The sequence below is a fragment of the Protobothrops mucrosquamatus genome, unplaced genomic scaffold (genome assembly GCF_001527695.2).
Source record: "Protobothrops mucrosquamatus isolate PMUCROS unplaced genomic scaffold, P.Mucros_1.0 scaffold2018, whole genome shotgun sequence".
NCBI classification, from domain to species: domain Eukaryota; kingdom Metazoa; phylum Chordata; class Lepidosauria; order Squamata; family Viperidae; genus Protobothrops; species Protobothrops mucrosquamatus.
The window spans coordinates 12418-23266 of NW_015388129.1; the positions used below are offsets into that span (position 1 = coordinate 12418).

The following is a 10849-nucleotide window of genomic DNA, read 5'->3' on the forward strand; positions in this document are numbered from 1 at the left end:
TTGGCCCGAGTCGCATCTTAGTCACCGGGGAGGGGGAAAAAAAATATCTGGCCTTTAGTTTAGTTTTACCCTGTTATGCCTAGAGGCATCTGTTCAGGATATGTGGTAATAAAAACAAAGCACGGTGCAGCTGGGGGTGGGGGGGAAGAGCATAAATGGTAGATCAAGTTTATCTTTCTCTCCCTTTTTGGCCACAGGGGCTTCCAGCCTAATTTAAGGTTTGAAAAAGGAACATTTTAATGCATGGAGTGCTCTTGCTGCAAAGAAATTCTGTTGTTCAGGCATATCTTTATTTATAACCCCACCCTGATGAATGCTCTGGTATTCTCTTTCATTTCAATGCCATTGTGCATCCTGTTTTGTTTTGTTTTTTTTTATTAATTTCGGTATAGTTAATCTTTGAAACACACATGGCCTCTTGAGAATTGTGCTTGCTCAGAGGGATACGCCCTTTCTTTCCTTGACACCAGGAAAAGAAACAATAGAATGAGCTTTGAATTACAAAGCCTGGGATCCAGGGTTGCTTCGTAAGCGCCTCTGAAGAGTTGGTTTTTATTCTTCATAGCAGTTTGATGACAGACCCAGAATTTTATAAGGTTCAACAGAAGGCTGTGCGCCAGAGATGTTCTAACCTTAGAAAACAGTCTAATTTACATACTTTTTTTTCCTCCCTCCCTTTGGGATAGCCCTCAATATGTACAGCGGTAAACAGCTAGCTTACCACAAAACAATGAAAGAGATTTTTCCCCCCCCCAGAAGCATGGGGAACAAAAAAAAAAATTCTTTCCAGGATAAGCTTCAAAACAATCAGTCAAAAATAATTTGGCCAGTGTTGCATATCACTTAAGGGAGACAGCAACAAGCACGGTTGAATCTTGTTATTAAAGCAGTTCTACTTGCTATATATCTATTTGTCTGTCTGTCTGTCTGCCTCTAGCTGTAAGATGGACAATATGTAAATTTAATAAAAATTAAAAATATTTTCATCCATCCATCCATCTATCTCCATCCATCCATCTCTACATCTCTCTCTCTCTCTCTCTCTCTCTCTCTCTCTCCAGCCATCCATTTTTATTATTTATTATTAAATATATTTGCTGCCCATCTTGTTTCAAAGCGACTCCATCCATCTGTCTCAAACGGCAAGATGGGCGACATGCAAATGTAATAAAAATTAAATAAATAAAATCCATCTATGTATCATTTCTCCCTCTCTCTCTCTAATTCTATCTGTCTGTCTGTCCATCGGTCCTTCTATCTATCAATCTCTATCATCTATCTAGAGCAGTTTGAATGTAACAGGGACAATTGTGCAAAGAAAGAGAATTCAGTATAGGCCAGCTGTTGTATAGTGAGAAACTGGACAATGCTGTGTAATGCTTACCAATGAAACTGGATCCAATTGCATAACGCTTACTATAAATCAGGAATAGCCAACAACTCTCAGCACGTCGCTGCTTTGGACATTTTTTTACTTGTTTTAGTTTTCAAAAATTTTCATTCCACATTACAAACAAGAACATTTTAAATAACATAACACAAAATCCAACAAGGCATAAATCTAGAATTAGTACTGATACAATCTGACAATTGCCAGTCTTTGCCTGTCAAAATCAATACAAGGAAGAACCCAACTTGGATTTCATAGTTATCCCTGAAGATACAGGGGTAATAATCCTTGTTAGTGCTCTGCTGGTGCTTCTTCTTCGAAGAAAAGACTATTGTGGATTCTCAGAAACAAAACTTTCCAATTTCGCAGAAAAATAATAATAATAATAATCACAGATCCATCGTTCCTTGCCCCTTGAACTTTTTTGCAGAACGCTCACTCGCCCGAAACTGGATCCTGCTCCCGTAGATGTAAGACACAAAGCCGTCCGTTTCTACACTGAAGATATTGTTCCGCTTTGGGATAACTGAAAGAAGCCCCAAGGAAACACCTTTTGGTTAAACGATTTAACACAGCGCACAGATCTTACAAGGAATGAGCAGAGAAATCTCTATCTCAGAAAGTTAGAATCAAGAAGCAGCTGCCAATGAAGGCCGGGAAAGAAAATGGAGGAGGGATACAGCAAGGAAGAGAATGTTAATATTCCAATTGGAGGCAGGCCTAGTTTGCAAGGATATTTAAAGGACTACTCGACGTCAGATTGGGAGTGTATATTTATTAAACATACAGAACGAAAGGTTCCTGAACTAAAACGCCATAAAGTATAGGGCAAGGGTAGGCAACCTTGGCTCTTTTATGACTTGTGGACTTCAACTCCCAGAATTCCTGAGCCAGCATGGCTCAGCTTGGAAACCTCTTCCTTTCCCCTCAGCATGGCTGGCTCAGGAATTCTGGGAGTCGAAGTCCACGAGTCATAAAAGAGCCAAGGCTGCCTACCTCTGGTATAGGGTTTGGTTACTGGCGAGCAGCTTGGAATATATAGAATTCCGCTGAGGGTTACAAGACATCCTTCACTTGTTTTAGCCAGGAGCAAGAACCACAGAAGAAGGTGGGGAAGGAGGAGGACAAAAAGAGAAAAAGAGAAAGAAAAAAGGAAAGAGCTGCAGAAGGACAAAAAAAATTCAGGGCAAGTTTAAAGGGAGCAACGTCAATGGACATTTGTACTTATAAAAGATACAGTTGAATTTTGCTAACACTTTATCTTGGTTATATTACAAATTCAGCTACAGGAGGGGAAGATCTCCTCCAAGTTTGAGAGCACCCAATTCCCACCACTCTCTGGGGTCCAGGTGTTCTTGGTTTAAGTTCTTGATTACCAACCTCTTATTTTACAAATGTTTCAAGGGAGAAGTTCTTTAGAGTTAAACGGAACTTTCCACCGATCAAGTCAGATTCTGATCTGCCCACTGATCTACCTTTCAGCTTGTCTTCTTTCGTGACAATTTTGAAAACGTACTTCGTCTCCTGGAGGATGATGCCCGTGATGCCAACGTAGGAAGGACATTTGGATTTAGTCACTGAAAGAAAGAAAGAAAGAAAGAAAGAAAGTCTGAGCATTCAAGCAGGACCATCAGTTTAAAGAGTTCCCTGTTGCAATTGCTGTTCTTGAGAATCCCAGAGCCCAAGACTGGGCATGTGTGCATGGGGGGAAAAATGGAAATCAGAATCATAACCTTGAAAAGGTGTCTTCTGAGTGGCTGGTTCCAAATCCTCTTTTGCAGGGGTCTTCAAACTTGGCCCTTTTATGACTTGTGGACTTCAACCCCCAGAATTCCTCAGCCAGGCATGCCTGGCTGAGGAATTCTGGGAGTTGAAGTCCACAAGTCATAAAAGGGCCAAGTTTGAAGACCCCTGCTCTTTTGCAACCTTCTGGCGAGCAAATTCAATATGTCAACGCTGCTAACATCGGATGTTTGTGCATTGACAACAAAGGGAAATGTAGCCATCTTTTACCTTTTGCTTTTAGAGTTAGATGGTGCTGGGAGGGGGGATGTGAACGAGGGTCCAGCTAGACATAACAACACTAGACCTAGCATGAGAAACAAGGTTATTGTCACCAGAGCTGATAAGGAATTGGCCGGCTGGAGAACTGGAGAGGAGGCCCACGCTTCAAGCGAATTGGGGAATGTGATTTATGACTGTTAATTGGAGGAGGGAATTGTGCTTTGATACTATGTGCCCAGGGGAGGGGAATTCAGTTTTTGGCTTCGATTATGCAGTGCGGAAGTTATGCGACTCAAAATAAAGATTCTTTAAGGTAAACAATGCCTCGAAGATCTTTTGAAGAGTTTCATCTGTTGGAATGGGGAAGCCAGATTCATTTAGCAATGGCGGTTACTAATTTAACAACTGTGGTGATTCACTTAACAACTGTAGCAAGAAAAATTGTAAAATGGGTCAAAACTCTGTCTCGCTTAGCAAAGAAAATTTTGGACTCAATTGTAGTTGTAAGTCAAGGGCTACCTGTAATGGAGAACAGGTCTATCTTCAGCCTGGCACATCCTTTGAGACCCCAGAAAAAGAGCTTCTGCCCTATCAACCTTTCTCAAGGTTTGATCCAACCTCTGCCCTCTTCACTCTCGTAAAACTGAAGTTCTAAGATACCTGCAGATGTGTTATATTAAGCCCAGAGTGGGAAAAAATAATGAACAGTAAGAACTTTTCACTCTTCTCAGTGGTAAAACACCAGATCATCAATGACACTGACATGCAGGTCAGACAAAAAGACTTCTTCATACGGTGTGCAATTAATTTTTTTTTTTAAAAATCCACTATGTAAAGTTAAGGGGAGGCAAATGTGACTTAAATTTTTTGAGTAGTGCACGTTTCAATTTAAAAAAAAAAAGAAGACACGAGAAGCGAGCAAAAATACCTGTCACAAGCGCTCCATGGAAATCTGCTTTAAGTAATTTGGTTTGAATCATCTGTGGCTGTCTGCAAAATGCAGAGAGAACTATATTAGAATTCTTCCAGGAAGTTAAACAAAAAGAGGGTAAGATTACAAGGTATAATTTTGAAATTATGTTATACCGCTCACCGCAAACAACTAAACAAGATGCTATTTTCACTTGAGAATACGGCAATGATCACAATACTGATTAAATGCAGCGCATAAACCCAACTCAGTGACCAAATAAACAGGGCCTGGCTTGGCAAACTATTTTAGGTCAGATTCTAAATTAAGAAGCTCCAGGTTTAAACATTCTTCTATATAACATAGTTTTATACACAAACCTAAGATGCAACTCTTCCCCATAGGCTAGGTTTTCATAGGAAAGACTTAAGGAAGCATTCACACAGACCAGGGTTTTTAAAACTGTGTTTTGCAGAAAATGAGGTTCCCATAAGACTGCCTTCGCTCAAATAAAGCCAGTTCTGTAGAGCTTTAAGTCTTTATCAGATGCTCCAGGAAAGAGTGTGTATGTATGTGTTGTTGTTTTTTTAAAAAGTTGTTCAATGGCCATCTTTTCAAACTTTAAAAAAGTTTGAAAACTTCACTATCAACTCTTCCTTTCTCAAGCTGTGAACAATTCTAGAATGCAGTTCCACTTGGTCTTCTTTAAAGGTTTCCCCCCAGAGGAGAAATCACCAGCCTTTTGAGAGATGGCCTCCATCCCCACTAAGCATGCAACAGTTTGCCAAAAAAAAAGAAAAGAAAAAAAGAACGAATTAAGAGAACTGAACTTACGCTTCGGGTTTCAATCCGTTGCAGAGTTCTCTAATGTACTGTTTCCAAAGCTCATGCAATGGTATAAATATCTCGTATCTGCAGAATAAGCAAAAAACAAGAACCACGTGCAACAATTGTCCAGGGATTCTATAAAGTACAGTATTTCATTGGAAGGGAATCTGTTTCTGGTTTAACTGCAACTAGCCCTGGGCTCCAAGATCACCACAGATGGGGACTGCAGCCAAGAAATGAAAAGACGCTTGCTCCTGGGGAGGAAAGCTATGGCAAATTGAGACAGCATACTAAAAAGCAGAGACAACACCCTGCCAACAAAAGTATGTATAGTCAAGGCCATGGTTTTCCCAGTTGCAATGTATGGCTGTGAAAGTTGGACTATAAGAAAGGCTGAGCACCAAAGAATTGAGGCCTTTGAACTATGGTGCTGGAGAAGACTCCTGCGAGTCCCCTGGACTGCAAGGCGATCAAACCGGTCAGTCCTGGAGGAAATCAACCCTGACTGCTCTTTAGAAGGCCAGATCCTGAAGTTGAAACTCAAGTACTTTGGCCACCTAATGAGAAGGAAGGACTCACCGGAGAAGAGCCTGATGCTGGGAAAGATTGAGGGCAAGAGAAGAAGGGGACGACAGAGAATGAGGTGGCTGGACGGGGTCACTGAAGCAGTAGGCGTGAGCTTAAATGGACTCCAGAAGATGGAAGAGGACAGGAAGGCCTGGAGGAATGTTGTCCATGGGGTCGCGATGGGTCGGACACGACTTCGCAACTAACAACAACAACAAGCCCTTGACTTATAACCATTCTTTAAGTGAACTTCAGAGTCAGAATGGCACTGCAAAAGGTGACTTATGACTGATCTCCGCAATCACGTAATTAAAGTTACTAATGGTAGCTTTTAACTTTCCTTTGAAAATTTAGGCTGCTTTACACCTCTATGAAAATTAAGCTAATTATCTGCTAATGCTGCTTCTGGATTCCTTTTCTTTTTTCTGTTGGATCCCTGCAGTGTGGACTGTTAGGAGGGGGGCTCAATCCACGGCAAAAGACTTCCAGCCCCTTCTTCCTTCCTAAATTCAGCAAGTGCTGATTCTAGACTTCTTTAAATCTTTTCAAACAAAGCAAAAACAGCCATGGCTTTAAAAGAAGGCAGCTTAAAGTAATCATCATCATAATAAAAAAATCACCTACTGCCCTCTAGTGGTAAACTACCATTCCAGAAAATAACCCCAAAAAGAGCCGTCAAGAGATTAGGGGTAATGCCAGAAAGCTGCTGGACAGAGGTGTGCAATATTTGGATACAAAGTGGTCAGAAGATTTTAAGAGCCCGCAAAGGCATCCTCACATATGGGGGACCTGGTATAATGACACATGAGAATGACCTTGGGAGACGGGGAAAAGCTAGGGAGGAAAATGGCTGGATAAGAGGCAGCTTACCTGGTAGAAGGAACAGGGACGTGACAAGGAACCTTCCATAGTTTCTTGGACTGCAAAGGTGAGGTGGGGACAGAGGTACTTTCAGACTGGCAAGATTCTGTTAACGGGACCTGATGATAAAGTAGAACTACTTCTTCAGGGCCTGCTTCCTGTCTGGACTACCTGGCAAATTTGATGTCAATCTTGCCAGTCTGAAAATACGTTTTTCCTGGTCTCCCTTACAGCCCAAGAATCTAGGCAGGATCCCTTCTGAGACATTTGCCAGGCCTGTTTTGTTTTTTTCCTGTGGGCTCAGCTGCCTCTTATCTGACCATCTTCCTGCCTGTAGCTCAGTGTTTCTCAACCTTGACAATTTTAAGGCATGTGGACTTCAACTCCCAGAATTCCACAGCCAGCAATGCTGGCTGTGGAATTCTGGGAGTTGAAGTCCACATGCCTTAATATTGTCAAGGTTGAGAAACACTGCTGTAGCTCTTCCTCCTGTCTCTCAAAGACATTCCCACTTACCATTACGGCCGGTCCCTGCCCTTGCAGTCCCAGTGGGCATCTATCATTCAATCTCTCAATCATCATCAATCACCCCATTATCCCAACCGGGCAGGAGAACCAAACTGCCTTCCTCACCTCTGCTGTTCTGGAGGAATCTCAAAGAGATGCATTTCCCGCCTCTGTTTGGCCGATAATCCTCTCCTGTGCTTGACCCTCCGCTGGGTCCTCCGCTGGCGGGGGTGCTCAAGGACAAGTACTTTCCGGTTTAAACGTTGCTCAATGTCCTTCTGGCTCTTCCGGGGCATGCTGCGTTTCAAAAAGGCTTTAACAAAGGCCACAGCCTTGTTGGATCCTTGTGGCTGAGAAAGAGAAAAGAAAGAAGCATCTTGAATAAAGTTCAGATTCTAATTTGGGGGTTATTCTTTACCCTATGGAAATATTTTCTTTATTAGATTTGTTAAGCCTGCTATCTCCAAGAAGACTCCAGGCTGTGAATTGAATAATAGGTCCAATATTACCAATTTTTTTTCTATTAACAACCCTGTAATCCCTTGCATCAGAGTGGAGTCTGGATGACTGAAGGGATAACGAGCCTTTACTGGCTGGATGCCCTTCCTAATGCCTACCTGGAGTTCACAGCAGACAATAACTCATTCTGCCCAAAGACAGAAATATCTGCCACTGCTTACGATGGAACTCACAGCCTCCTAATTATGAAAAATACAAACCAAATGTATTATCCACCATTTATTTCAGAGCCCAGGGTCATGTATTGACACTGGACGACTCTATGCATTGAACTAATAATATAAAAATACCTGAAGGTTCAAAGGTTTTGTTGTCGACTCGGGTAACTGCTTATATAATATCTCTGGAAAATAAAAGTATAGAGATTATGTTAAAACAAAGCTGTATATCCTTTCAGAGATATGCCCATCTTTCTCCAGGAGACGTTTGAAATTATGAAACAACACAGACCTAAACCATATTGCTATAAAAACAGAACAGTTGGGGAACATGAGATCTTTGCTCTTATGGCATATGACGTCCAATAAGCCAACTCAGGTTGTATTTTATGCTGGACTTTTCAAGATGAGGCACGCGGGCCAAAATATGTATTTTGTTACAGGCCTAAGTTGATTGTTTTTGTAGAAAGATGTTTCCTGCCACATATGCATGTTTGTTTCTGTAGGTTGTAACATGAAACTGATGATATTACCTAGTCTGGGTAATGAAACGTCTGTAAGAAAACAAGCAAACTAAGGACCCGTCATGTCAACTACAAATATTCTCCTTTATTAGCCACATGCAACACCAAATACTTTTTTAAAAGGCCAAACAAACAAAAAAAAGGCAACTTTATTGTCTGAGTTAAAAAGTTCCCCCAAACAAGTAACTTGCAAAATTGTAGCAAACAAGGAACTCAACTGAGAAAATGGCTATTGCTAATTTCCTAGTAGTTCCTTCTCTCTTTTTACACTCAATAGCCTTCCAGCATTCAGGAGATGATGGTTTTATGCATAGTAATCTTCAATAGGCTAATTGTTCCACCCAAAAGCTTCTTTCTTGTCTTTTTTTTAAAAGAAAATTTTATTGATTTTTCTGTTTTACATTTAAATATCTAAAAAGCAACGTGTGTGGCTGAGTTAATCGATAACTCAATAACATACAAGTATCTTTAGTACAGATCTCAAACTATTACATTCAATATTTCCTCTCTTTTCCCCTTAGTATTTACTGTCTCACATTTAAACTAATACACTTCTTATTACATCAATTAAATAAAAATAACTTTCTTACATTTATCAATAATTTTTAGTTTATACTTATCCTAGTTATTTTAACATTCAATCTTTATAGACAATCAATGTCCTAATTAGTTTTTGCCAATTTTTAGCTTCCCATTAATATTTAAATTTAACGTTTCTTTAAAGCTCCTTTATTTATTTATTAAATTTTTATACCTCCCGTCTCCCCTACAAGGTGACTTACAGCCCTTACAGCTACACTTAAATCTACCCCTTCCTTTGGAGCAGTGTTTCTCAACCTTGACAATTTTAAGGCATGTGGACTTCAACTCCCAGAATTCCACAGCCAGCATTGCTGGCTGTGGAATTCTGGGAGTTGAAGTCCACATGCCTTAAAATTGTCAAGGTTGAGAAACACTGCTTGGAGGATTTGAAATAAATTGAGCTCTCAAGTTGCAATAAACCTGAGGGATGCAACACAAAGTTGCAGCACAAAGTGGTTGTGTTCAGGATTGCAAGCCACTGTAACCCTCTTTAGAAGCCAAGCTGGACTCCTCCTTATATAGGTCAATGCCCAAACCGCACATAATACAGGTAACTGTATTACAACAGTTCATTTAGTGACTGTTCAAAGTTACAGCAGCACCGAAAAATGTGACTTATGACCGTTTTTCATAGTTACGACCATGGTCACTTGATCAAAATTGAGATGCTCGGCGACGGGTTCATACTTATGTCCATTGCTGGGTCCCAGGATCATGTGATCCTTTTTGAGCAAACTCAGTTAAGGAAGCCAGATTCACTTAACAACCAGGTTAGTAATTTAATGGCAGCAATTCACTGAACAACTGTGGCAAGAAAAGTCATAAAACGGGGCAAAACTCACTTAGCAAATGTCTCACTTAACAGTTTTGGGCTCAATTGTGGTCGTAGGTTGAGGACTGCCTATACAAAAACAGCACAAAAATGTTTCTCCACCTCTTTCTTCTGAGTTTAGCCTACAGCCCTGGGGTTTCCCATCCCCGTGCAAACAGTCTGATTTTCCAGTCCCGGGAGGTACCCTCTTTCAGACCAAACACGTGCCTGGATTCCCTTATGGCTAGTTCTCCCCTAATTTTCCCTTCCGGCTTCATTAGCTCCTGGAAAGAATCTGGTTCTAAAAGTTATATTTGCAAAACCAATAAAGTCGGATTGAGACTCCTTAACTAGAGGGCAAAAAAACTCTCCTTAACTAGGGGCCAAAAAACTACAACAACCCCAACCCAGTCCTGGATCAACCCTGCAACCATCTTTGCGTCACTCCACTCCACTTCCCCCAAAAGCGCTTTGCAAACCCAAATCGGAGTCACTTCGGATTAAGCGCTACCTTTTCCCCTCTGAGCACGCCGGCACAGAAGGGAAGAGGCCACGAGTTCAGGCTTTCGAAAGACTTACTCTCCATCTTCAACTCCGGCAAAATTTATCCTAAAACGCGAAAAGCCGCAATCAGCCAAGGCTGGAGAGCCACCCGCGCCTGTCTTCTGCCACGAAGTAAATGAAAGGCGCATGCGTGGCCGCCGCTCTCGGATAGGCTCAGAGGGAGAGAGGCGGAGGCAAGAAAACCGCCAATACGAACAAAGTGCGGAGCGAGTGAGTGACAGTATGTATTGTAGAGCTAGAAAGTGGGGCGGGGTGGCGGGCTGACTCAGGAATTCTGGGAGTCGAAGTCCGCAAGTCATAAAAGAGCCCTCGGTCGCCATCCCTGTTCGAAAGATATAAATGCGCATGCGTAAACGATGCCATCCGGTTCTCCACATGCTGTAATTCGCTTGTTCTTATTGGTGGTTTTCTTGCCTCCGCCTCTCCCTCTCTAAGCCTATCCGAGAGCGGCGGCTACGCATGCGCCTTTCATTTACTTCGTGAGGAGGACAGGCGCGGGAGGCTCGTCAGCCATGGCTGATTGCGGCCTTTCGTGTTTTAAGATAAATTTTCCCGGAGATGGAGAGTAAGTCTTTCGAGAGCCTGAATTCGTGTCCTCTCCCTCTCTGTGCCAGTGTGGCTGGC

The 10849-nt window shown here is 41.8% G+C and overlaps 1 protein-coding gene across 1 annotated transcript; it reads right to left on the minus strand.

Annotated features, from left to right (window-relative positions):
* Positions 1-1462: 1462 nt before the first annotated feature.
* POP4 (POP4 homolog, ribonuclease P/MRP subunit) lies at positions 1463-10343 on the minus strand. Its single transcript, XM_015823859.1, has 7 exons — positions 10241-10343; positions 7877-7929; positions 7194-7417; positions 5139-5216; positions 4323-4384; positions 2866-2967; positions 1463-1916 (listed from the first exon to the last, which is right to left on the minus strand). Exons 1-7 carry the CDS (start codon positions 10245-10247, stop codon positions 1780-1782), a joined length of 663 nt encoding a protein of 220 aa, XP_015679345.1. The 5' UTR covers positions 10248-10343; the 3' UTR covers positions 1463-1779.
* Positions 10344-10849: the final 506 nt, after the last annotated feature.